This window comes from Oryctolagus cuniculus, chromosome 9 (assembly GCF_964237555.1).
Source record: "Oryctolagus cuniculus chromosome 9, mOryCun1.1, whole genome shotgun sequence".
Classification (NCBI taxonomy): domain Eukaryota; kingdom Metazoa; phylum Chordata; class Mammalia; order Lagomorpha; family Leporidae; genus Oryctolagus; species Oryctolagus cuniculus.
This window is the reverse complement of record NC_091440.1, coordinates 106,449,339-106,472,643: the sequence shown is the minus strand read 5'-3', so window position 1 is coordinate 106,472,643 and position 23,305 is coordinate 106,449,339. Positions and strand designations below refer to the sequence as shown.

Below are 23,305 nucleotides of genomic sequence, written 5' to 3'. Positions count from 1 at the left end.
GGCCCGGAACCTGAACTGGGATGACTTAGTGTCTGTGAGGCTGGTGGCATTTAGCAGGGCGCAGGCATTTTGGAGAGAGGCATGCTGGGTTCGTCTAGGCAGAGGGGTGTCCATGCCTTTGGCCCTGCTTCCCTCTCAGGTCTGGATCCCCCACCCCCACCTCATCATGGGCTCCATATCCATTAGTGTATGAGAGAAGGGGCTGGGGCAGGTGTTCATGGTTGCTGGCCAGGTAAGTGGTAGGCTGGGCTGGGGACTGCCTTGTTGGAGTCCCCACGTCCAGGAGGACAGATGGAGTCTAAAGACCACTTTTCTCCCACCCCCCAAATCTTCGTGTTAGCCTCTGAGTACCTCTAGGCCTCTCCCGGTGGAGGGGGCAGGTAGCCTGAGAAGTGGCACAGCACAAGCCCTGGAGTCCCAGCCCCCAACGCAGCACCTCCTGTTCTGCTAGCGTGAGGGCAGGGACTGCCCAGTTTTCTGGTCTGGAGCAGGTTATTCCTTGATGGGCTTCAGTGTGTCCATCTGAAAATGGAGGGGGTTGGGCATTTGGTGTAGAAGTGAAGTTGTCGCTTGGCATACCTGAATCCCATGTTGGAGTGCCTGGGTTTGAGTCTCGGATTCACCCCCTATTCCTGGAAAGCAGTTGTGTTGGCTCGAATGATTGGGTCCCTGGAAACCTGAATGGAGTTCCCGACTTCTGGCTTCAGCATGGCAGAGCCCTGGGCATTGTGGGTAGCTGGGAAGTGAAAAGTGGGTGGGAGCTCTCTCCGTTTGCCGCTGTGACGATTTTGGATCCTATGTAAAGGGGTCCCCCTCTTTGCCACCAGTATTCCTAATCCAGAGTGGGGAGAATGGGTTCATTTCCAGAGCCCTGGGACTCCCTGAGGCACTCTGGAAATTCCTCATCTCTTGGTTCTGCTCCCACACCATAGAGAGAGGTGGCAAGGAGAGGAACTGTGTAAGGCAATTCTAGATTTGGCGCTAGAAAGAAGGGGAGAGACTATGTTCATAATCCTGTGTGTTATATTTATTTCTAATGCAGATGAAATTCACATAACATAAAATTTACTATGTTAAAACACATAATCCAGGGGCTGGCACTGTGGCGTAGCAGGTAAAGCCACCGTCTGCAGTACTGGCATCCTGTATGGGCGCTGGTTCAAGTCCTGGCTGCTCCACTTCCCATCCAGCTCTCTGCTATGGCCTGGGAAAGCAGTAGAAGATGGCCCAAGTGCTTGGGCCCCTGCACCCATATGGGAGACCCAGAAGAAGCTCCAGGCTCCAGGCTCCTGACTTTTGATCAGTGCAGCTCTGGCCATTGCAGACATCTGGGGAGTGAACCAGTGGAGGGAAGACCTCTCTCACTCTTTGTACTTCTGCCTCTCTGTGACTCTGCCATTCAAATGAATAAACAAATCTTAAAAAAAAAAAAAAGTACAATCTGGTGCCATGTAATTCATTCATAATGTTGTGTGACCACCACTGGTTGTCTAGTTCCAAAATATTTTCAGTGCCCCGGCAACTCCCAGTTTACCTTCCAGCTTTGTGGATTTGCCTTCTCTAGATATTTCAAAGGCGGATACTTCAAAAAGTTTATGGGAAAATTGAATTAAAAATAAGTTTAATTTGGTGCAAAAGAAGTTTGAAATCCTTGCTTTTTTGTAATACAGATTTTCTTACTTTCTTTTTGTTTTTAAAGGTTTTATTTTTATTTATTTGAAAGAGTTAGTGAGAGGGACATACACACACACACACACACACACACACAGAGGTCTTCCATTCACTGGTTCATTTCCTAAATGGCCGCAACGGCCAGGGCTGGGCCAGGCTGAAACCAGGAGCCTGGAACTCTACCAGGATCTCCAACATGGGTGCAGGGGCCCAAGCACTTGGGCCATCTTCTGCCGCTTTCCCAGGGGCATTAGCGGAGCCAGTGCCCATATGGAAGATGCCAGTGTCACAGCCATGCCACAACACCAGCCCCATATAATACATATAATAATATATCTAATATATAGCCTCCCGTATAATACATATTTCCTTTGAACATTTTCAGACTGTTTTTATACATGGCTTTCAAGTTTTTTCTGTCGCACCAAAATAAACTTGTCTTGTAGTTCCACTTTTTAACCAACTTTTTTGAAGCCCGTGTGTGGCTTTTTTTTAAAAATTTTTTATTTATTTATTTTTTGACAGGCAGAGTGGACAGTGAAAGAGAGAGACAAAGGTCTTCCTTTTGCCGTTGGTTCACCCTCCAATGGCCGCCACGGCCAGTGCGCTGTGGCCGGCGCACCGCGCTGATCCGATGGCAGGAGCCAGGTGCTTCTCCTGGTCTCCCATGGGGTGCAGGGCCCAAGGACTTGGGCCATCCTCCACTGCACTCCCTGGCCACAGCAGAGAGCTGGCCTGGAAGAGGGGCAACCGGGACAGAATCCGGCGCTCTGACCGGGACAAGAACCCGGTGTGCCAGCGCTGCAAGGTGGAGGATTAGCCTGCTGAGCCGCGGCGCCGGCTCCGTGTGTGGCTTTTTGTGTCTGGCTTCTCAGGGTGACGTTCTCACATTTCAACCATGTGTCAGTACTCCTTCATGTGAGTACTCCCTTCATCCTTATGGCTGAGTAAATGCCATCCATTTCTTATTTTATGCTATGAACCAGGGTCACCAGCTGCACTTATGGAGGCCTGCTGTGTGCCTGCGCCTCTGTAGGCACTCCGCTCACTGTGTGTTATTTCTCCCACTGATTTACTGGGTCCTGCTGTACAGATGAGCAGAGTCAGAGACCAGTGATGTCCCGAAGGCCTCCCTGCCGGCTAGTTAGGGGATGACCCTGAGCGATGGCCCTGTGCTGTCTCCACTCCCAGCTGCCTGTGGGTCTTGAAGAAAGTGGAGACAGAGAGGGCAGGGGGCAGGGGACCAAGAGAAGCCCAGTAGGGGCAGACCACTGACTGGGGGTTGTGATGGGAACAAGAGGAGGTAAGGTAGGGTACCCCACATATAGCTACTCCCCTTGCAGTCCCCTTCTCGTCTCCAACCTCACCCCCACCCCAGCCAAGGCCCACTGTGTCCTGCTGGCCCCACTTCAGGCTTTGCCCCTGGGAGCCTCATAGCTGAGGCAGCTGGAGTCCGCTGCAGCACAGGCCTGATGCTCTGGGCTAACTGCTTTTGATTTCTCTGTCTTGTTCTGCTCCTGTTCCCCTGCTGAGGCTGGTTAACCTTCCTCAGGCCTGACTCTCCCATGCTCCAGCACCAGCCTGAACCTGACCTCTACTCCTACAAACCCTGCACAGGCACCTGTGGCCAAGCAAACCTGTGTCTGGTCTTTGCATGGTCCGGGGAGGGGGTGGGATTGAGGTTTTGTTTGCCTGAGAGGCTGTCTGTACTCTGACTAATCCCAGCCTTGTGCCAAATGCATTGTAAAAGTGGAGGTGACCGCTTCTTATTCACGTTTCTTATAGCACCTCTGCTTATACCCCAACAGACACACACGCACACACACACACACACACATCACTTCCAGAAGCTGGAAGCCCTCCCTGCTCCTCCTGCTCTACCCACCCTGCCTGTCCAGCCCTCCCATCCCCAAGGAAAGCATGGGACAATCGAGGGTTTCAGTAGTCTCCAAGAGCCTGGGGAACAGAGGCTGCTTGAGGTTGGGAGGATGGTGGTCCTTGGGCCACCCCCAGTGGCTCCTTGCTGAAGGAGTGTTGGCTGCCAATCCTGGAGCCTGAGGGTCTGGGTGCCCACAATAGTCCCCACGCATATGCAGGCTCTTCTAGATGTAGCCAGGTCTTCTTTTTTTCTTCCTGGATGACGCTGTGCCACGTTGTGTCTCGGGGAACTGGCGGAGGGGCACGGTGACTCGGTCCTGTAGCAGGCTTTGGTAATCCCTTATGAGGTCTGAGCTCAGGGGTGCGCTTGGCAGCAAGGCCAACTTCAGCACCTTCTCCTGGTAATGAGGCAGAGTGTTCGGGCAAGGCCAGCCCTGGGCAAAAGAATTAGGAAGTGGGTTGGGCATGAGCTGGAGGCCCTGGGGTTCAAACCTTCCACCAGCAGATATGTGCTTGTACCTGTTGGGAGGAGCAGGAGGGGCGTGGAGAGAACAGAGTGGTCAAAGGCGAGATCCAGGCACAGTGGGGAGGTGTGAGATGGGACAGGGCTACACGGCCTTCCACAGTAGCCAGCAATCCAGCCTGGGGAATCCCTTCCCTCTCTCCTCCTCGGATATGGATCTGTGCCAATGGCCTGCACCCTATGCATGTGTTTTGGCACTGGGATGGTGATGCTATGTTGATGCTACTGTACCTACCCTACCTGCCCCAGCCCTTCCATCCCCAAGCAAAGCACAGAACAATCTAGGGCTGCAATCCAGTAGACTATCCATCCTTTTGACATGTCATCATTATTTCTCATCCACTGTGCTTCAAGTTTCACCCTCCCCACCAATGTAGGGGGGATGGGAGGACCACAGGATGGAGGGTAAGTGGTTGACTTCCTCTTCTCTCTGTGCCTGTAGTGTTAAGATGAACAGTAAGAAGTGGACTTTTGGAGCAAAAGAACACAGTTAGACAGGGTAGGTACTTTAGAGTTCAACATGGTCTGCACCTGGCTCATCCTGTTCATCGTTGTTGCCTCAGCCACGACTACACACTAAAGTCACCCTGGGGATCTTCTAAAACCACCACGCCCAGGCTGCTCCCCAGGCCACTTGAAGTAGAATCTCCAATGTGAGGCTCAAACCTCAGCATTTTTTGAAAAAGCCCCAGTTTCTAATGTGCTGCTAGGGTTATATGCAACGTTCTAGTTCGCCAACAAAATCACAGCACCATGAAGCTTGGATCCTGTCTCCTGTGTCTGCATTCCTCTAGGGTCCCAGCGCTCCAGGTATGCTTACTGACTGATCCAGAGTCATCTTTAATAATTGTTAAAGCTTTTACATCAGGACTTGCTGTAGTTTGGAGGTTAGTGTGGGTATCCCCCGAAGGCTTGGTCGATGAGTGTACTCCCTGCTTCCTGCCTCACTGTGTTATCTTTGCTCTGCACCTGTCCACTACTCACGGCCCTCATGGGAGCCTGGACCATGGGGCTGCCTGTTCTTGGACTGTGAGCCCCCAGAACCATGAGCCAACATCAACCTCCTCCTTCCTAAGGAGTCTGTGTCCGGTATTTATTTACAGAAGCAAAGAGCTGACTAATCCTGGACTCGATGGCCTTCTCAGCTCCTCACTCTCTTGTACCCCTCCTTCAAGGTCCAACTCAAATACAGCCTTCTCCTGAACCACAAAACCTCATCTGCACGCATTCCCCTGTTCCCGGCTCCAGGGCCCGGGACAGGGTCCTGCTCTCATAGAAGTACCATCATTTACTGAGCCCCTTCTATACTTAAGCCCCTGTGCCACTTCAATCCTCTTAGCTCTGCAAGATACTGGGCTCATCTCCATGCATACATCAGGAAAGTGAGGCTACAAGAATTCAAGAAAGTTAACGTCATGGAGGAAAGTTGCAAACAGGGGGCTGTGTGAACTCTGAGCCCCATCTGTGAAGTGGGGTTAATAATAGCTTCTGTCCAGAGACTCCCGGGGGGATTCAGTCACATAACTGAGATGATTAGAACAACATCTGGCACTGGATTTGACCATGAGGCTGTCTGAGATGTGCTGTAAGCCTCACCCCCCGGGCATGCCCAGGGCTGGCACATGTTAGCAATCTATCTTCCCTGTGACCAGGACAGCAGGGAGAAGCCAAGGTCCTGGGGAATCTTCTCCCCAAGTCACCCAGCTCTCAGCACCCACTTTTTTTCTCCCCTTAAAGATTAAAAATCTCCACAGCCTCCCTCTCTGGTTCCCCAGGAATGCCCTTGGGATTGGAGGTGGAGCCATTCTATCTTTAGCTCTCTTCCCCCTTTTCTGCTACTCGTGCCCAGTGCGGAGACTGGCCCCGGTTAGGAAATATCTGTGAGTTCCCACGTGGGCAGGGAGCGGAGGAGCTGCAGGGTTCTCACAGTCAGACCCCTGGATCCTTGGAACGTGCAGAGGGCTCCTTGCCCTTGCAGCCCGGCTCCGACTTTCTCAGGAAGCCTTCGTGGGGTGGGGTCAGCTCACAGCAACCCCTCCCTCTCTTCAATTTCTGTAATGATATCTCTATTTTGCTCAGTTCCTTTCCACACTCTGTAATCCAGGCAATCCTCACCCAGTGAGGTATCTGCTTCCCCTTCATCAGGAATGGCGTCAAGCCTGGAGAAATTAAGCAACGCGCCAGAGGGCTGCTCCTGGACTTGAACCCAAGCCTGCAGCTCCAGCTTTTATTTCAGCCCTTTCCTTTAATAACGGGCTTTGTGGCAGCACCCACCACATCTCACACGTTGTGCACTTGGCACCCAGGGCCTGGTTGTGACAGCCTCTTCTCATGAGCTCCTAGAGGCCAGGGACTCCATCACACGTCTCTGCATCCTCAGGGCCTACCAGGTGTTAAGGGCAGAGGGTGGCTGGTGCTGCGGCTCACTAGGCTAATCCTCCGCCTTGTGGCGCCAGCATACCAGGTTCTAGTCCCGGTTGGGGCACCGGATTCTGTCCGGGTTGCCCCTCTTCCAGGCCAGCTCTCTGCTGTGGCCTGGGAGTGCAGTGGAGGATGGCCCAAGTGCTTGGGCCCTGCACCCCATGGGAGACCAGGAGAAGTACCTGGCTCCTGCCATCAGATCAGTGCAGTGCGCCGGCCGCAGTGTGCCGGCTGTGGCGGCCATTGGAGGGTGAACCAATGGCAAAGGAAGACCTGTCTCTCTGTCTCTCCTTCTCACTGTCCACTCTGCCTGTCAAAAAAAAAAAAAAAAAAAAAAAAAAGGCAGAGGGGCACTCCCTCACCCTGCCCAATTTCTGCTGAATGATTACGTGCCTCTGTGTACCATCCCTCCCCTCCACCGGCTCCTTCCAGCCACCTTCAGACAAGAGAGTTGGGTTTTCAGATGAACAGAGGTGGAAAGGAGAGATCCCAGAAATCAGGAATCAGAGAGAGGGAAGGGGTCACCTGAGCACAGGTGTGTTGGGGAAGGGGCGCATCTTACTTCTTGTAGGTCGCGGGGGGCAGGATGTTGCCCTGGGCATCAAGTGGAGGGGCCCTAGCTTCGCTCCTCAGCCTGAGGCTCTCCGCCGCCTTCAGCTCCTTCGCCGTCCTGAAAGTCACCTCGTTCTTCCTGTTTGCGTCCAAGAAGATGGGAGTGTAGCTGATGAAGGTCAGAAAGCTGTGGGGTCCCATCCAAGAGGGAGGGGGGATGAGGGGCCCTGCTGGGGGATCGCGGTAGGCATCGGAGTGGGTGAGCCAGCGCCAGACGTTGCTATTGTAGGGCTGGTCGGGCTGCGAGGGGAAGGTGGCAGGCAGACGCCCCACGTCCAGCCAGGTGTGGAAGCCCCAGGTGTGCTGGTTTGGCTCCTTCCAAGGGCGGAAGAGCTGGTGACGCACCTTGGACTTGATTTCCGTGCAGGGAGGCAGCTTGTGGATCAGCTGGTGGTAGGTTTGCCGTGTGAAGCCTGGCAACTCCCAGGGTGCATCAGGGACAAAGAACTCACGCTGGACCCACGTCTGGGAGGTTGGGGGGGACTCATGGGCATGGACCATCTAGGGAGAGACAAAAGGGAGCCTGGGGAGTGGCCGTGCAGGCAAAGAGCTCTGGGCAGGATAAGGCGCACACCCTGCTGTCTTTCCCAGGCTTCTCATCAGGACCCTGGGGGCCTGGCAGGGATTCCTCTATCCCTGTCCGGCTCATCTGAGGTTCCTGTACTCTTCTTTGTGTCATTCATGGGCCTCTCACATTCTCTGTCCCTTGATCATATTTTGACTTTAATTTCCCACCCGCCTCAACTTTCACTCTTTTTTTAAAAAACGTCTTTTCATTTAATTGGGAAGGCACAGAGAAAAAAAGATCTTCCAATCTACTGGTTCACTTCCCAAATGCCCACAACAGCCAGGGCTGGGTCATCCCAAAGTCAGGAGACTGGAACTCAACCTGGTTCTTCCACATCGGTGGTAGAGACCCAAGTGCTTGAGCCAGCACCTGCTACCTCCCAGGGTAGCAAGAAGCTGGCTCAGAAGTGGAGCTTAGACTTGAACTAGGCCCTGCGATATTGGATGTGGAAGGTCTCCCTCTGTCTCTTTCAAATAGAAAGTTTCTTAATAAGGTAGGCTGCTGAGATGGTCCCACCGCCTACCCGCAGGAAAGGTTCTCTCACTCGAGACGGATAGCTTGGCCTCTTGAGTGGTCTTTGTGGGTTGCAGGCCATTTTTCTTGTGGGCCTGCCAGCCAGGATGGTAGCTTTGTGGAGAGGCCTTTCTGGTGTCATTGTTTGCTGCTGGGGTTGCTATGGTAATGCTTGCTGGGTGGTGAGGGAGGGAGGAGGCCTCTGACTTGCCTCTCTGGTGAGGCAGGCAGGGGACACGTTTCCCTCCTACACTTTTTTTTTTTTTTTTTTTTTTTTTTTTTTTTTTTTACAGGCAGAGTGGACAGTGAGAGAGAGACGAGAGAAAGGTCTTCCTTTTTGCCGTTGGTTCACCCTCCAATGGCCGCCATGGCTGGCGTGCTGTTCCGAAGCCAGGAGCCAGGAACCAGGAGCCAGGAGCTTCTCCTGGTCTCCCATGGGGTGCAGGGCCCAAGCACTTGGGCCATCCTCCACTGCACTCCCGGGCCACAGCAGAGAGCTGGCCTGGAAGAGCGGGCAACCAGGACAGAATCTGGCGCCCCGACCGGGACTAGAACCTGGTATGCCGGCGCCGCAAGGCGGAGGATTAACCTATTGAACCACGGCGCTGGCCCCTCATACACTCAGACCGCAGAGGACGGTAACAAGAGCTGCCTCTGGACAGACTTGCCTAGGAAGATGTGGGGAGGAGGGAGGCAGGGCAGGCTGCCTTCCAGGCCTCAGTTGGCAGTGGCACCTGGAACTGGGCCTATCCTTCCCTCAGGCTCTGGGGGCCTGTTCCTCTCGGGATTTCTCTAAGGAGCCCCCAAAGGCCCAAGTTTTAATCAGCAATGTCGGTGTGAGAAAGGACGTGTGCCTGTGCAGGGAGGGATTCACATGACCTCCCTTCTTTCCTGCCAGCACCCCCCTTCTTTCCCAGCCCTTTGCACCCCAAAAGGGCCAGGCACCAACAGACCACACAGACCAGCACTTGCAGCCTGGGTTTTATTGAGTAGGTAGGTACAGTAGTGTTCTTGAGCTGGCTCACATCCATGCAGTCAGCTGGGGCCCAGGGTGGCTCTTTGCGAAGCTGAGGTGCGAGCTAAGGAAGCCAGGCACGTTAGGGGCTCTCTCAGCCTTCTTACGCCCTCTGCCCAAGTTCTGGTCAATGCTCATCTCCCTGGCATGATTAGGGACATTATCAGAGAAACATCTCATGGGGGCTTATCTGGGTACCCACACCCTTTGCCTCAGATGCCTCCATTCCCCCACCCAAAATTCAACTCCAAAACCATCGCAAAAGACCTTTTCAACCAGGATTGCTTCTTGCAGGAAAGCTGACTTGGAAACACGGGGAGGTGGGAGGGAGGGGCAGGAAGAGGGCCCCCGGCAGGCAGGTCTGCTTGTCTGGGCACCTATGGTGATGAAGCCTGGAGTCAGGTACCCTGGGCCTGGAAGAAACCATGCACCGCACATCCTCCCTTCTCTAGCAACCAAAAGCATGGAACAGAAGCAAACTGAAAACCCTCGTCTTCCTACGCCCTTCTCCTGGCAGTCTCTACACAGCGGTCTAAGGAAATAAGCCCACGTCTATAATTAGAGGACGATTTGGAGAACTGACACTATTCACAGCAGCCACCCTGTGAGGAGCAGAGAAGGCGAGACTGCTGGGCACAGGATGGGCGTGGCTGTGGTGTTCTCACCCTCTTCTCACCCCCCTGGTTTTTGTCCTTCCCACCCTTCTGCTCCTGGCAGGGAGAGGACGGGAGTCAGGTGCTCCTGGGGGACACGAGTGGCTTGGGGGGCACGAGTGGCTCGGAGGGCAGCTCCCAAGGCACGACTGCTGGCAGAGGTCTCAGCAGCAGTGGCTAAGGTGTGACTGCCGCCGTGGCCGAATCAGGCCAGGTGGAGCCGAGATCAATCCCCGCCTGCTGTCCTTGCTCAGAGGGCTTGGCGTGCACTAAGCCTTGGGTCTCCCTATCACAGCGGTGCCTCCAGTGGTGGGCAGCTTGAGGGGCCAGGGCACGGTCGGGTTTCTACCGCAGCTCAGGAATGAACTGAGACCAGTTGATGTTGTCAGGGCCCAGTGGGTCCTCCTCCAGGCCAGGGAAGCTGATGTCCAGCAGGATCTTGCTGAGGCTCTCATTCATTGTGTCCAGGACCAGGCCTTCCGTTAGAGACCGATTGGCTGAAAGGCTGGGAACCTGCAGCTCTGGGGAGCCTGGTTTGGGGGCTTCCATTTCTGAGCGGGGAGAGTGGCCAAAGGGGTCAGCAGCCAGGTCAAAGGGTTCTGAATTGAGGAGCTCCCGGGGTGAGTCAAAGAGAGGAACGCTTTTCAGCGGGGTAGTGCTCAGCTCCATCAGCCCCAGGGAGTCGGGCAGGGGGCCAAAGGCACCCTGGGGGGTTCGTACAGGGCTGAACTCCAGCTCCCCAACCCTGGCTGGGGGTGTGAGCCTCCAGGACTCGGGGGTTCTGGGGAGGACAGATTTGCTTGGAGTGGACGAGATGGGCAGTGTCTCCTTAATGGGGGTCTTGAAAGGCCCTGCCTCCTCCTGGGAGGCGGGCTCTGAGGACTCCGCCAGGAAGGGGAGCTCTGCTCGCCGCCAAGTGCTGGGGCCCTCGGAGAAGAGCAGCTCGGGCTCGTCCACGCAGGGGGGCAGCAGGTGCTGTTTCCTTCGAGACCGGCTCATCTCCCTCCGCTGCCTTCGTTTGATCACGAGCATTTCCGAGACACTCCGGCCCGGGGACTGGAGCTCGCTGTAGGCCTTCTTGGGCCTCGGGGTGGGAGAGTGGGACGAATCCTCCCAGGAGTGAGATGACTCCTCTTTGAAAGACGGGGACGAGGAGGGCCACTCCTCCAAGGGCGGGCTCTCCACTTTGATGGGCCTCGCCAAGTGAGGTGCCTCCTCCCCTGGCCGGATTTCCTCCTCCTTGATGGACTGAACCGGGAGCAGGGGAGACAGCCCTTCCCCAGGCAGGTCCTTCTCCTCTTTCAGGGGCCCTGCAGCGGCAGCGGGGGCGACCTCCTCATCAGCGAGCAGCACCTAGAAGGGAAGCAGAGGCAAGGAAGCTCTCGCGGGCCAACCGTCACCGGGCAGGGCACAAAAGCAGGACCACACAGGTGAGGTTCTGGGGCCTAGCCTCTTTCTTGTCTTTCTTAAGTCTTATTAAACACGAGAAGAGCCAACATGCTACACTTGATCTTAGCCAAAAGACCGAGAAGCGATGAGCCAACATGTTAAAGGCAGTTCAGTTCCAGGGGTCAAAGAAGACAGTATTTAACACGGTATTGGCATAATCAGTATCCAGCCGAGAGAAAACAGAGTCGATGCTTATCTTACACCATACACAAAGAAGTAAACGTAAAGATTAAAACCTTAAAACCATACAAATCCTGAAAGAGAACCTAGGAGGCTATACGGACAATCTGAGGTGGGGGAGGGGCCTTCTTAACCAAGACTGGAGACTCAGAAGCTGTAAAAGAGAAGAGAGACATATTTGACTATGTACAAACTTAACATCTTACTGTGGCAAGAGATACTGTAACCAAAGGTAAGAAACAAACACTTGTAGGAGGAAAAAAAACAGTCAGCGTAGAGACAGAAGGTGAATATTTTCACAGCAAAGAGCTCCCACAGTTTATTAACAGAACCCTGTTGAAGAACAATGTCTAGGAACACGCGGGTCAAAGAGGACCACTCCCAGGGAGCGGCCCTTCCTGAGACACTCCTCAAAGTTACCAAGAAACTGCAAAGGGCAAAATCACACAAGGAGCTGTCATGTACACACATTAGTTGGGCAAATATGAAAAAGTCTCTTCACACCAGTTGTTGGCAGAGATGCAGCTCTTGTCATATATTGCTGGTGAGATGTGAATTATTGCAGCTTTTGTGGAAGGGAATCTAGCAATATTTGGCAAAATTTAAAAGACCTTTTCAATTAGCAAACTCAGGTTTGGGGCGACTCCATCCCACAGATATAAGAAGGAAACTCACAAAGATCTTTATTGCACTGTTGTTCACAGGGCAAAGAACTAGAAACAAATTGTGCCCATTAAAGTTTTTTTTTTTTTTTTAAGATTTTATTTATTTGACAGGTAGAGTTACACACAGTGAGAGAGACAGAGAAAGGTCTTCCTTCCGTTGGTTCACTCCCCAAATGGCTGCTATGGCCGGAGCTCCGCTGATCCAAAGCCAGGAGCCAGGTGCTTCTTCCTGGTCTCCCATGCGGGTGTAGGGACCCAAGCACTTGAGCCATCTTCTACTGCTATCCCAGGCCATAAAGGAGAGCTGGACCAGGAGAGGAGGAACCGGGACTAGAACCAGTGCCCATATGGGATGCTGGTGCCGAAGGCAGAGGATTAACCCAGTGAGCCACGGCATCGGCCCCACCCATTAAAGTAATATGGCTGGGGGCCAGCACTGTGGCATAGTGGGTAAAGCTGCTGCCTACAGTGTCCGTATCCCTTATAGGCGCCGGTTTGAGTCCCAGCTGCTCCACTTCCGATCCAGCTCTCTACTATGGCCTGGGAAAGCAGTAGAAAATGGCCCATGTCCTTGGGCCCCTGCACCCACATTGGAAACCTGGAAGAAGCTCCTGGCTCCTGATTGGTGCGGCTTTGGCCACTGTAGCCAATTGGGGAATGAACCAGCGGATGGAAGATCTCTCTTCTCTCTCTCTGCCTCTCCTTCTCTCTCTGTGTAACTCTTTCAAATAAATAAATAAATTTTTTAAAAAATTACGCATTATTTTGGGGGCAGGTGTCTGGCACAGCACCTGTCACTTGGGATGCCTGCATCCCACATCAGAGTGCCTGGTTTGAGCCCCAGCTCCCTATTTCCGATCCAGCTTCCTGCTAATGTTCATCCTGGGAGGCAGCAGGTGATGACTCAAGTTCTTGGGTCCCTGCCACCCATGTGAAATACAGATAGAGTTTGGGTTCCTGACTTCAGCCTGACTCAGCCCTGGCTATCTGCAGGCATTTGGGAAGTAAATCAGCAGATGAAAGATCTGTCTCCCTCTCTCTGCCTTTCAAAGATGAAGGAGCCAGTACTGTGGCGCAGCAGGTTCAAGCCCTGGCCTGAAGCGCCAGCATTCTATATAGGCGCCGGTTCTAGTCCTGGCTGCTCCACTTCCGATCCAGCTCTCTGCTGTGGCCTGGGAAAGCAGTGGAAGATGTTCTTGGCCCTCTGCACCCACAAGGGAGACCCAGAAGAAGCTCCTGGCTCCTGGTTTTGGATCGGCTCAGCTCCGGTTGTTGCAGCCATTTGGGGAGTGAACCAGCGGATGGAAAACCTCTCTCTCTCTCCCTCTCTCTGCAACTCTGTCTTTCAAATAAATATAAATAAATCTTTAAAAAATTTAATTAAAAAAATTTAAGCATATAAAAGAGCTTTGGGGCTGATACTGTGGCGTAGTGGGTAAAGCTGCTGCCTGCACAATCAGCATCCCATATGGGTGCCGGTTCGAGTCCTAGCTGCTCCGCTTCTGATCCAGCTCTCTGCTGTGGCCTGGAAAGCAATGGAAGATGGCCCAAGTCCTTGGGCTCCTGCACTCATGTGGGAGACCTGGAAGAAGCTCCTGACTCCTGCTTTTGGATCAGCCCAGCTCCAGCTATTGTGGCCACTTGGGGAGTGAAGCAGCAGATGGAAGACCTCTCTTTCTTTCTCTGCCTCTGTAACTCTGCTTTTTAAATAGATAGATAAATCTTAAAACAAACAAAAAAACCAAAAAACAACCAGTCACGAATGTTGCGGACATTTGGGGGGGGTGAATCAGCAGATGGAAGTTCTATCTCTTTCTTTATTTCTCAGCCTTTCAAATAAAATTAAAAAAAAATTTTCAAAAAGTTTGTGGGAAACTGGAATTTAAAAATGCAAAATTTCCAGGAATTTTGAAACTTCTTTGTAACACACAAAATTTTATTTATATATGAATTCCCAAATGCCTACAATAGCTAGGTCAGGCTGAAGCCAGGAGCCCAGACCTCTATCCAGGTCTCCTACATGGAAGACAGGCACCCAAGTACGTGAGTCGTCGTCCACTGCCTCCCAGGGTGCGTATTAGCAGGAAGCTGGATTGGAAGTGGAGGAGCCGGGACTGGAAACAGGCACTCGATATGGGCTGTGGTCCTCAAGTGGCAGCTTAACATCCTGCGCCACAATGCCTGCCCCTAAAAATATTTCTAAATTAGAAGAATAAAAACAAACCCAAATCTCTCTAAGCTTTAGTTTAGGTTATCTCCATCTCACTGAATGGGGTGCAGTGGTTCTCCCACAAACAGTTGTCCTTGCCGGGTTAAGACAAGACTCGGTGGCCCTCCTGGTGTGGTCTTAGCTCACCCTTCCCACATTCCCAGGCTGGACCAGTGATGTTCAACTGGGGACAGCTTCCCCTCCCCACAGACATTCTGCAATGTCATGCCTTGAGGGTTGGGGGGGGAGTGCATGTGTGATACTGGCTTCTAGTAGGTAGGACAACAGACCCATAGACAATACCCCTCCAAACTGACAAAGACTAACTCAGCCCCAGGTGTCAGTAAGGCTGAGGCTGAGAAATGCTGAGACTGACTGATTCACTCTGCCACTCCCAGGTACGCACCGGCATCTCCTGCTTCCAGGGCACTGCCCACGAGGATGCTCTCTCCAAACTTGTCTGTTCACCCAGACTCACTTCTTCCTCAAACGTGCCTCCTTGTATTTCCTCAGCCACCTCAGCCCACATATCACAACCACCCTTGTCTGAATTTTTAAAAACTCATCAAGTATTCATGGGCCTCCTGACACCATTTACGTTGTAATCCAAATCCCTTTTTAGCTCTTACCACGCTACCACATTTTCTTGTGTCTTTATGGTTGTCTACCCAGCTAGATTCATCAGCTTCCAAGGACCATTTAGCACAGTGATTCACAAGCTATAGGTCCAGGACTTCTAATGGAGAGAGAGAGAAGACGCTCACCTTGGGGGCAATGCGTACTCGCTTGCTATGGCGGGCGAGCTCTGAGCTCATGAGCGAAGCTGCCAGGGGCAATGGCACCTTCACTGAGGGCTGCAGCACCAGTGACTGGTTCACTGGGAACTGGATGGGCACCAGGTAGGAGCTGACTCGTGGTAGCAGTGGCTTCATCTTCCGCCCTAGGAGGAAACCAGAGAGATAAGAGCAGGGGGACAGAGGCCCACCCCTTCTCAGTCCCAGGAGCTTTGCTCTCCTCTGGGCTCAGATCCCTTTGAGCTGGGAACAGAATCCCGGAGTCTTGATCCACTACAGATATGCCCCCAGAACAAGGCCTAGGCCTGAGGCCCACTCTCCCATACTAACGTGCGCCCAGTGGGAGTTCAGTTTTGATGGTCACGTTCCGGCGGAGCTCAGCATTGGGTCGTTTCTGCTGCTGCTTGTGGCGGGTAGGGAGAGAAAGAAACCTAGGTTAATAAGGGAAGGGGGAAGCAGAACCCCACCAGCCTGAGCTGGTGCACTTGAGCTAACCAACAGCCCAGAAAGAAAAAGCCAAGTCGAAGGTATGGATACAGGTGGGCACAATCTCTAAGGCCCTGGTAAGCAGACAGGTGGACAGCATTCGATGGCAGGACAGCACTGCCATCTCACCCACTTGTCCTCACCACCCCGAGGGATGCCAAGCACGTAGCCATGTGAGTGGCAGAGAAAAGCCAGGGAGAAAAGTGAGAAAACTGTCCGCTTCCTGGAGCCATGTGCCATGCGTCTGCCACTGCTGTGGCATGTTCTCCTGCTGTGCCGTGCCCTGCCCTGCACAGCACACCTTGGTGATGCCTGTGGGAAGAGGAGGAGAGGCAGACCCGTGGCCAGCAGCCTGGTGTCCCTCACTTCCAGCAGCTGTAAGGTGCTCTGAGGTCGGGCACAGCGGTTGCACAGCCGTGGACCGCCTTCCCCGCCTCGTGTCTTCTCTCTGTTCACGAAAGCCATGCTGAGCAGTGAAAGGAAAACAAGACAAAGCCCCGAGCCAGAGGGAAAGAACCTTACTGATTCCAAGTGCTCGGGCGATTGTGGAGACCCTGGGTCCAGTGGCTGGTGGCGGCCAGGCATCAGGGGAGAGAAATGACATGAAGTTACCACCAACCAGGCTGGGAAGAACACCTGTTCCTGATTGATGCTGAGACATCGGACGCCTGGGGCCCCCAAGAGAATGCAGGTACAGCAGCCTAAAGGGCACCCTGAAATCCCACAACAAAAAGTTCTGGGGCCTCTGCTTCCTGTCTCGGGCCTAAAGGGCTTTACTTCAAGTTTCCCAGGGTTTCTCTGTAGCAACCACCTGAGACACTTGTTTAAAAATGCAAATTTCTAGGCCCATGCCAGGCCCGCTGAATGAGCAGCCCTGCGAAACGGGTCTGGAAAACTGTAATTTAACAGATGTCCCAGGCAATTCTTATTCGCAGTCTTGGGAAATCCTCAATTTTGGGTCACAACAGCGCTCTCTGTGCCGTGGCCTAGCCTAGAAGTGTGTCATTCAGTATTTCTCAACTGTACTTAATTCAGCGAGTTTTACGCAAGTCACCGTCTGGCCGGCCTTCACTCCCCCGATCACATGGAAGCATCGCAAAGAGAACTCGTTTCCTTCCGAGATGGCCGGGACAACCTCCACCTCTGGCCCTGTTTAGAGGACACCAGGACATTCACCTTAAACACCTGGTCCAACGTCAAGTAGCGGTTGGCACTGGGGTGAATGGTCCAAAAGGAGACCCTGCCATTGGCAGACGTCTCCCGAACAAACATGTCGTGGAGAGACAGGTTGTGACGGATGGAATTCTGAAAAGACAAAGACAGGTTACTGGCAACTTGGGCTTCAGAAACATCACTCATTGAGACGAGCAGGGGAATCAGCCTCAGGGCCCTCCCACTGCGCTCCGCACAGGCTCCGTCCAGCGTCCCTGGAACCCTGCCCGTTGGCGACTCTGCCTGGCACTCCACACTGCAGAGCCACCAATCTCGACCATAAACCCGTGCATTTCCACAGGGATAAAGACTGGTGCCGTTCCATTAGGCTGGTGAGAAGCAAGTCCTGGGGAGGTGCTGGGGACTAGGAAAGCGGAGACTGAAACAGCATTCGATCGCGAGACGGGTCAGGGATAAGGAACCGGAAAGTTACAGGAATATGAGAGCGTGAGTGCAGGACGTGAACCTTGGGTCATAAAGCCTACAGGTTGTGTTCTGTGTTTTTGTTTTTTCCATTAAGATCTTTTCATAAAGCTTCTTAGCCAGTCCAGCCGCTGGTACCTAGGGTGGCTGTCCAGTGTAACCCAAAGGTGGGCTGGGTGCTACACTGAAGATCTCGGGGAGCCACAGACTGGCCGCTACGGAAGACGCTCCTGCCTAGACTGAGCAGTCCCGGTTGAGGTCTCTGTTTACAGCCTCAGCATCCTTTGCGCTTCATCGCCGCCCCCTCCCCAGGGCCCCACCGTTGGATGCAGTGACCTCCACCTCATTTGTTACAGGACAAGTTACCTTCCAGCCAGGCTTGGCAATGTGCTTAAAATAGGGGAAGTGGTCCTCAATCCAAGTATAGATGTCTTTCAAGGTCATGCGCTTCCTCTCCGTGCTGTTGATGGCGAACTGTATCATGGCCATGTAAGAGTAGGGTGGCCGTTCAGACACGGAGTCCTGCCATGATGTGGATCCTCCGGAGGGCTCCTCAGCCTGAGGGTTATGAGAAGCCAAAGGGAAGAGGAAAAGGAATGACAGGGAGAGTCACAAGAACCCCCCGGGGCCAGTGTTGTGGCCCAGCGAGTAAAACTTCCACTTCTGATAGCAGCACCCCATATCAAAGTGCTGGCATGAGTTCCAGGTGCTTCACTTGCAGTCCAGCTCCCTGCTCATGTGCCCGGGAAAGCAGCAGAGGATTGCTCAAGTACTTCAGGCCCTTGCCATCCACATGGGAGACCAGGATGGAGCTCCTGGCTCCTGGCTTTGGCCTGGCCCAGTTCTGGCCATTGTGGCCATTCTGGGGAGTGAACCTGTGGATGGAAGGTCTCTCTCTCTCTGTCATTCTGTCTTTCAAATAAATCTTAAAAAACAAAAGAACCATCCCCTACTCCATGTAGAGCACCACCTAGAGAAATATTCCTTGGAACTGTTACTAGAAACAAATTCATCTGAGACTACTATTCCACTGAGTAAAATTTTAGGATTGGGGAGATTAATATAACCTAGTCTAGACCCTAGCCAATACAGAACCACTTCTTTGCCATCATTCACTTTGCTGAAGATATCGTTCAATAATAAGAGAACATCTAATTTGTCCTCCTCCTTTTTTCTTTTTTTTTTTTTTTTAAGATTTATTTATTTATTTGAAAGTCAGAGTTAGAGAGAGAGGGAGAGATAGAGAAAGGGCTCCTCCATCCACTGGCTCACTCCCCAGATGACAGCAACAGCCAGGGCTTCTCCAGGCCTAATCCAGGAACCAGGAGCTTCTTTCAGATCTCCCACATGTGTGACAGGGGCCCAAACACTTAGGCCATCTTCTGCTGCTTTTCCCAGGCCATTAGCAGAGAGCCGGTTCAGAAGTGGAGACGTCCATGGGATGCTGGCATTGCAGGCAGCAGTTTTACCTGCTATGCCACAATGCCAGCCCCTGGTTAAGATTTCTTAAGAGTTGTGTGTACACTATGATTAAAAAGCACTGATTTCATACTAAAACCATGCTCATTTTTCAAACTTGTAGGTCAAAAGACCTAAGTCTTAGTGTTACCTCTAGATGTGTTGTGAATAAACTGATGTGTTGAATAAATGATTAAAAGGTAAATAAGGAGCCAGTGCTGTGGCATAGCGGGTAAAGCTGCCCCACTGCAGCGCTGGCATCCTATATGGGTGCTGGTTCAAGTCCCAGCTGCTCCTCTTCTGATCCAGCTCTCTGCTATGGCCTGGGAAAGCAGTAGATGACCTAAGTCCTTGGGCCCCTGCACTCGCGTGGGAGACCTGGAAGAAGCTCCTGGCTTCGGATCAGTGCACCTCTGGCTGTTGTGGCCATGTGGGGAGTGAACCAGCAGATGGAAGACCTCTCTTTGCCTCTGCTTCGCTCTATAATTCTGCCTTTCAAACGAATAAATAAATAAATATTTTTTAAAAAAAAGGTATATACGTGTAATACTGGCAACTATGAAAAACAAACCTAGACTACACAATTAAGTCAGATGAATTTTGATTGCTGGGGAAGTATTTAAAATTCACTTTATTTGCTATTAATACCATAGTGTATCTTCTAACAAAAAAATCACAGTACATCTTTTAATAAAACTATCTTGTGGGGTGAACATTTGACCTAGTGGTTAAGATGTGGCTTGGGACACCCATGTCCCATATCAGGGTGCCTGGTCTTGGCCCTGCTAGCAAGTCCAGCTTCCTACACCCAGCAGATGATGGCTCCAGGATTTGGGTCTCTGCCACCCACGTGGGAGACCTGGAGTTCCTGGCTCCTGGATTTGGCCTGGTCTCCTGTCAAGGGCATTTAGAGAGTCAGCCAGCAGATGGAAGCTCTTTGTCCTTCTCTCTCTCAAGCAAATAAAAATGATCCCACTAAAGCTGCTGCAGTCAATTCATGCTGTTGGGATGCATCTTTGAAGTTCAAGTGGTTTCCCAGAGTGAAATCTCTTAATTATCTCCTCAAAACCCACTAACCACCTGCTAACGGCAGAACACTAAACCCAGCGCTGAATCCAGAGAATCTGCTCTCAAGAAAATTTCACAGACCAGGGAGCAAAAGATCCTAGGCAGAAAAGTCATTTACAAGTTATACAGCGTAGCACTAAGGGAATGCTAACAGCAGAACACGCAAATCCTGCTTTAGCAAGCGTCCATTTGACTATTTCTCTTCTTAGAAATTGCCTGCGTTGGCTCTGACTGCCCTGGTGAGCGACAGAACAATTCACCTTAACCTGACTCCGCTCCAGGTGACAGTTCTCCTTTTCCTCCACCTCTTGCTTGATGCTGCAGGAGCCCAGTCCATCCGAAGTCATCTTTCCAAGCCACTGGATGTTGGTTAAGCTGTTGTTGAGAGTACAGCCTGCTGCCTCTCCGCCGGCTAGAGGGGAAACAATCCAAGACCCCGCTCAGCTGCTGTGTCTGAGACTCAGGAGGCCCACCCACTTTGGAGGTTAGGGATTACCCCTCCAAGACCCGGACGGCCCTTGGTGACAGGACACACATGTGCCATCTGGGGAGGCTCTAAGTTACTCTGCCCCACTGTGGACTTCGGGGAGAACTCAGGGTCAGAGTTCAAATGGACTTCAATCCGAGCCACACTGAACCTTACAGGTCGTCGGTCAAGGAAACCTGCCACGTTGCTTGAGCACTGGCAACAAAAAGTCACTTTTCCTACTCGTGCTTCTGTCTTTTATTAGGAGCCAGAAAGACTCCTACCTCTGTATCCGGTTCACTGAAAGGACCGATAGAAAGAACAAATCCTTTTCCCATATGAAGAAGGCAACAGAGATGCTAAATTATGACCAGAACTCTTTCAATGGGGACCCAGAGGATCCGCGTCAAAGCTCCGGGGTAAAGACAAGACTTCCCTTTGGTTCAGGCAAGACACCTGTCAGCTGCAAGCACTGGCCTGCTGGCTGCAGACCCCGGCACCGGAGAGCAAAAGCAGGCTCCCCACCCCCTGCCCTGCAGGCCACATACCACAGCTCTCCCGACGCTGCCTGCGAACAGCTCCGGGTGGCTGAGCGCGAGTCGTGTCCCCAGCTGCGGGCTTTGGCCCCAACGTCTCGGGGATCACCTCTGTCCTCTTGGAATCACTGCTGGATCGGGCTGGAGGCTGCGTGTCTGGAGGGTCCACTGGGGCGCCCCCGCAGCTGATGAGGATGAATTTGTTGGGGCCACTGCTCCCGCTCTCTTTTCCTTTGGCCGTCAGTGCCGTGATGATGCTCTGGATGTCGGCATTGTTGGGGATGGCCACCACTTGGGTGTTGGGCATGGTGGGGTGGTTCATGATCTTGATCCCGGCTGGAAACTTGCAAGAGCTGGACTCTGCCCCGCCCTGGGAGGCCTGTGCTTGACCAGGCTCCTGTTGGGCAGGGGCACCCTTGGGTTCCTCCTCTGATGTCTCACCTGGGGCATTCTGAACAGGTAGGGGCAGCCTCCGTCTTTTGAGAATCAGTGGCCGACAGGGGCTGGTTTTCATTATGATTCTACGCTTTCACTCTCCATCGAGAATCACAATCATGGGCCCTGAAAGCATGAGGGGCAGCAGGCTGTCAGAGATTCGATGAGACAAGCGTCCCCTTCACGTGACAGGAGATGGGAGCAAAGACCTCCGACAATAAGATCAGCTGCCCTGGCGAAAGAAAACTACAAGCGCAGCAAACGGGAGCATCGCCAGTGGGTAAGGTGTGGCAGGGATGGCGCAGCCGAAGGCCTCCTTCTGGAAGTGGAAGGATGTTTGGCTACAGAAATGAGCAGGACAGCTACGAACCGTGGAAATCTCCATTACTGCCTGATACAATGCAGACAGATCATGTGTAATGACTGTAGGGGCATGAATGGAAGACACTGGGATAGGGGGATGTGTGGCAATCGGGAGTCCTGATGGAACTCTGAGCCCATAATCTATTCTAGGATACAAGCTTCAGATGTGGATGTCACCCTACGTTGCAAATGATAGGATCAGTGCCCACAGGGACAGGGGAGAAGGGCAGATTGCACTGTCGCTGAACTCATCACCGCCCAGTTCATAAGACCTCAGGTGAGCGGGAGATCTCCCCATTCAAGGCCCATGGTAATGTACAAGCTGCACACTGCACAACTCTGGCGGGGGCAAGGGAGAGTGCCATTCATTTTACAGGTTCCTATCCTAGCACTGATTTTTTCAAAAAATCACATTTTCTTTCACAACTTACAAAATATTTGCATCATGACAATTCTGTTCTTGCATGTGCTTAAACACATACTTTAACTTCCTACATATACTACTGCTTAATCCCCTTTACAGGACCAAGACTTGGAACCCCTATCTCCTGACTACAAGAATGCGCTACCCTCAACGTGCTAAGGTGGTTGTGAAATCTGAGGAATGTAGTTTCGGCTTTAAAAGAGTGCTTTGTTGAGTCTAACAAATACTTGGAATACTCTGCCAGTAAGTCAAGTCGTATAATTCTACTTCAAGGTACTTTCAAAGACAGAATTGGCTCTTTTACAAAACCTTCCATCGCCCTACAAAAGGACCACATATTCTGTGACATTTGCCACCTGCTCAGAGGTCGCAGGCGCTCCCTACCCTACTGTCCCTCTTTCCTGTATATCTAGGCTTCCTCTACTTTCAAATCTCGGCTGTGATTCCACCTCACATCCCTCCAGGCTTCCCTCCTTCTGGCATGCACCTCACTAGACACTATTCCTCTAGTCCACTGGATATTTAATCTCTCCTTCTCTCTCTCTCCTATCTGACAGGCCTCTCTGTTACTGTCAACCTTCCAGCCGGAAAACTTCCAGAGTGACTCCTCTGACCCCGTGCCAATCCTCAGCAGGGGGACCCTGACACAGCCTAGGAATGCAGGGGTAGGCTGGAGACAGTGTTGCGCAATGGTGAGAGCGCCCGGGAGCAGGGGTGCATGTGTGCGGGCTGGTCTCGCACTCCATGAAGAACAAGGTCTGTCTCCGTGCCTGGCACAGTGGACGCTGAGCAAGCAGGCCATCCAGGCCTTCCTTGGCCTGTGGACAGCGTGCAAAGGTGAAACTTGCAGGCAAGGCCAAGGGGTGCTTTGGGAGACGGGAGAGACAAGGCCAAGGCCAGGAGCTAGACGCAGAAAAAAATGTGCACGTTCGCTCAGACCTCCTTCCCAAGCGGCCCCAAAACTTCCACTCGCGCGTCCCGCGCCCTGCGCTCGGCGCCCGAGCCCCGGCTCCCCGCCTCCGCCCCGGCCGGGCCTGGGACTCCATGGCCGCTCCCCGCTCACCTCCAGACTGTAGCACCGCCGCCGCCGCTGCTGCAGGGCTGTGCCTCCTCCAACCTGGGGCCGAGCCAGGGCCCCCGACAGGGACTCGCACCCGGCCGGCCGGGTCCCGGACGCGCGGGAGGGGCGGGAGCCCCGGGGGTTCCCGGGAGGGGAGGGGGGGTCCCGGGCCGGGGCCGGGGATGCGGTCGGGCACCGGAGCTTTCAGTTTGTTCCGCTGTTT

The 23,305-nt window shown here is 52.9% G+C and overlaps 2 protein-coding genes and 1 long non-coding RNA gene across 6 annotated transcripts; 1 reads left to right on the top strand and 2 right to left on the bottom strand.

The window, feature by feature from the left end:
• Positions 1–2,157: 2,157 nt before the first annotated feature.
• Positions 2,158–8,420, bottom strand: TEX52 (testis expressed 52). The gene is made up of 3 exons (XM_002712819.5): positions 8,197–8,420; positions 7,056–7,606; positions 2,158–4,068 (listed from the first exon to the last, which is right to left on the bottom strand). The coding sequence occupies exons 1-3, from the start codon at positions 8,326–8,328 to the stop codon at positions 3,774–3,776; spliced, it is 978 nt and encodes a 325-aa protein (XP_002712865.2). The 5' UTR covers positions 8,329–8,420; the 3' UTR covers positions 2,158–3,773.
• A 731-nt stretch (positions 8,421–9,151) lies between these two features.
• On the bottom strand, positions 9,152–23,293 carry FOXM1 (forkhead box M1). Of its 4 annotated transcripts, none has more exons than XM_008259662.4 (9): positions 23,086–23,293; positions 20,813–21,361; positions 20,059–20,210; positions 17,639–17,830; positions 16,814–16,942; positions 16,160–16,204; positions 15,482–15,554; positions 15,122–15,297; positions 9,152–11,207 (listed from the first exon to the last, which is right to left on the bottom strand). In XM_008259662.4, the coding sequence occupies exons 2-9, from the start codon at positions 21,312–21,314 to the stop codon at positions 10,200–10,202; spliced, it is 2,277 nt and encodes a 758-aa protein (XP_008257884.1). In that variant the 5' UTR covers positions 21,315–21,361; positions 23,086–23,293; the 3' UTR covers positions 9,152–10,199. The 4 variants fall into 4 exon arrangements, with proteins under 4 accessions (XP_008257884.1, XP_002712855.1, XP_008257885.1 ...); XM_002712809.5 differs by having other exon boundaries at positions 15,482–15,551; positions 23,086–23,286; XM_008259663.4 differs by lacking the exon at positions 16,160–16,204 and having other exon boundaries at positions 23,086–23,286.
• Positions 11,174–22,346, top strand: LOC127492060 (uncharacterized). The gene is made up of 3 exons (XR_007921048.2): positions 11,174–11,284; positions 21,749–21,875; positions 22,122–22,346. It is a non-coding gene; the product is annotated as an uncharacterized lncRNA (long non-coding RNA).
• Positions 23,294–23,305: the final 12 nt, after the last annotated feature.

Coding starts and splice junctions, on each gene's coding strand:
- TEX52 (XM_002712819.5), bottom strand. CDS start 8,328: ATGACACCAGAAAGGCCTCTCCACAAAGCTACCATCCTGGCTGGCAGG. Junction 7,607..8,196: donor TGAGAGAACCTTTCCTGCGG/GTAGGCGGTGGG, acceptor GTCTCTCCCTAG/ATGGTCCATGCCCATGAGTC. Junction 4,069..7,055: donor CCCCCCGCGACCTACAAGAA/GTAAGATGCGCC, acceptor TCCTCCCAACAG/GTACAAGCACATATCTGCTG.
- FOXM1 (XM_008259662.4), bottom strand. CDS start 21,314: ATGAAAACCAGCCCCTGTCGGCCACTGATTCTCAAAAGACGGAGGCTG. Junction 15,555..16,159: donor CGCCCGAGCACTTGGAATCA/GTAAGGTTCTTT, acceptor ACCCGCCACAAG/CAGCAGCAGAAACGACCCAA. Junction 11,208..15,121: donor GAGTACGCATTGCCCCCAAG/GTGAGCGTCTTC, acceptor CTTCCCTTCTAG/GTGCTGCTCGCTGATGAGGA.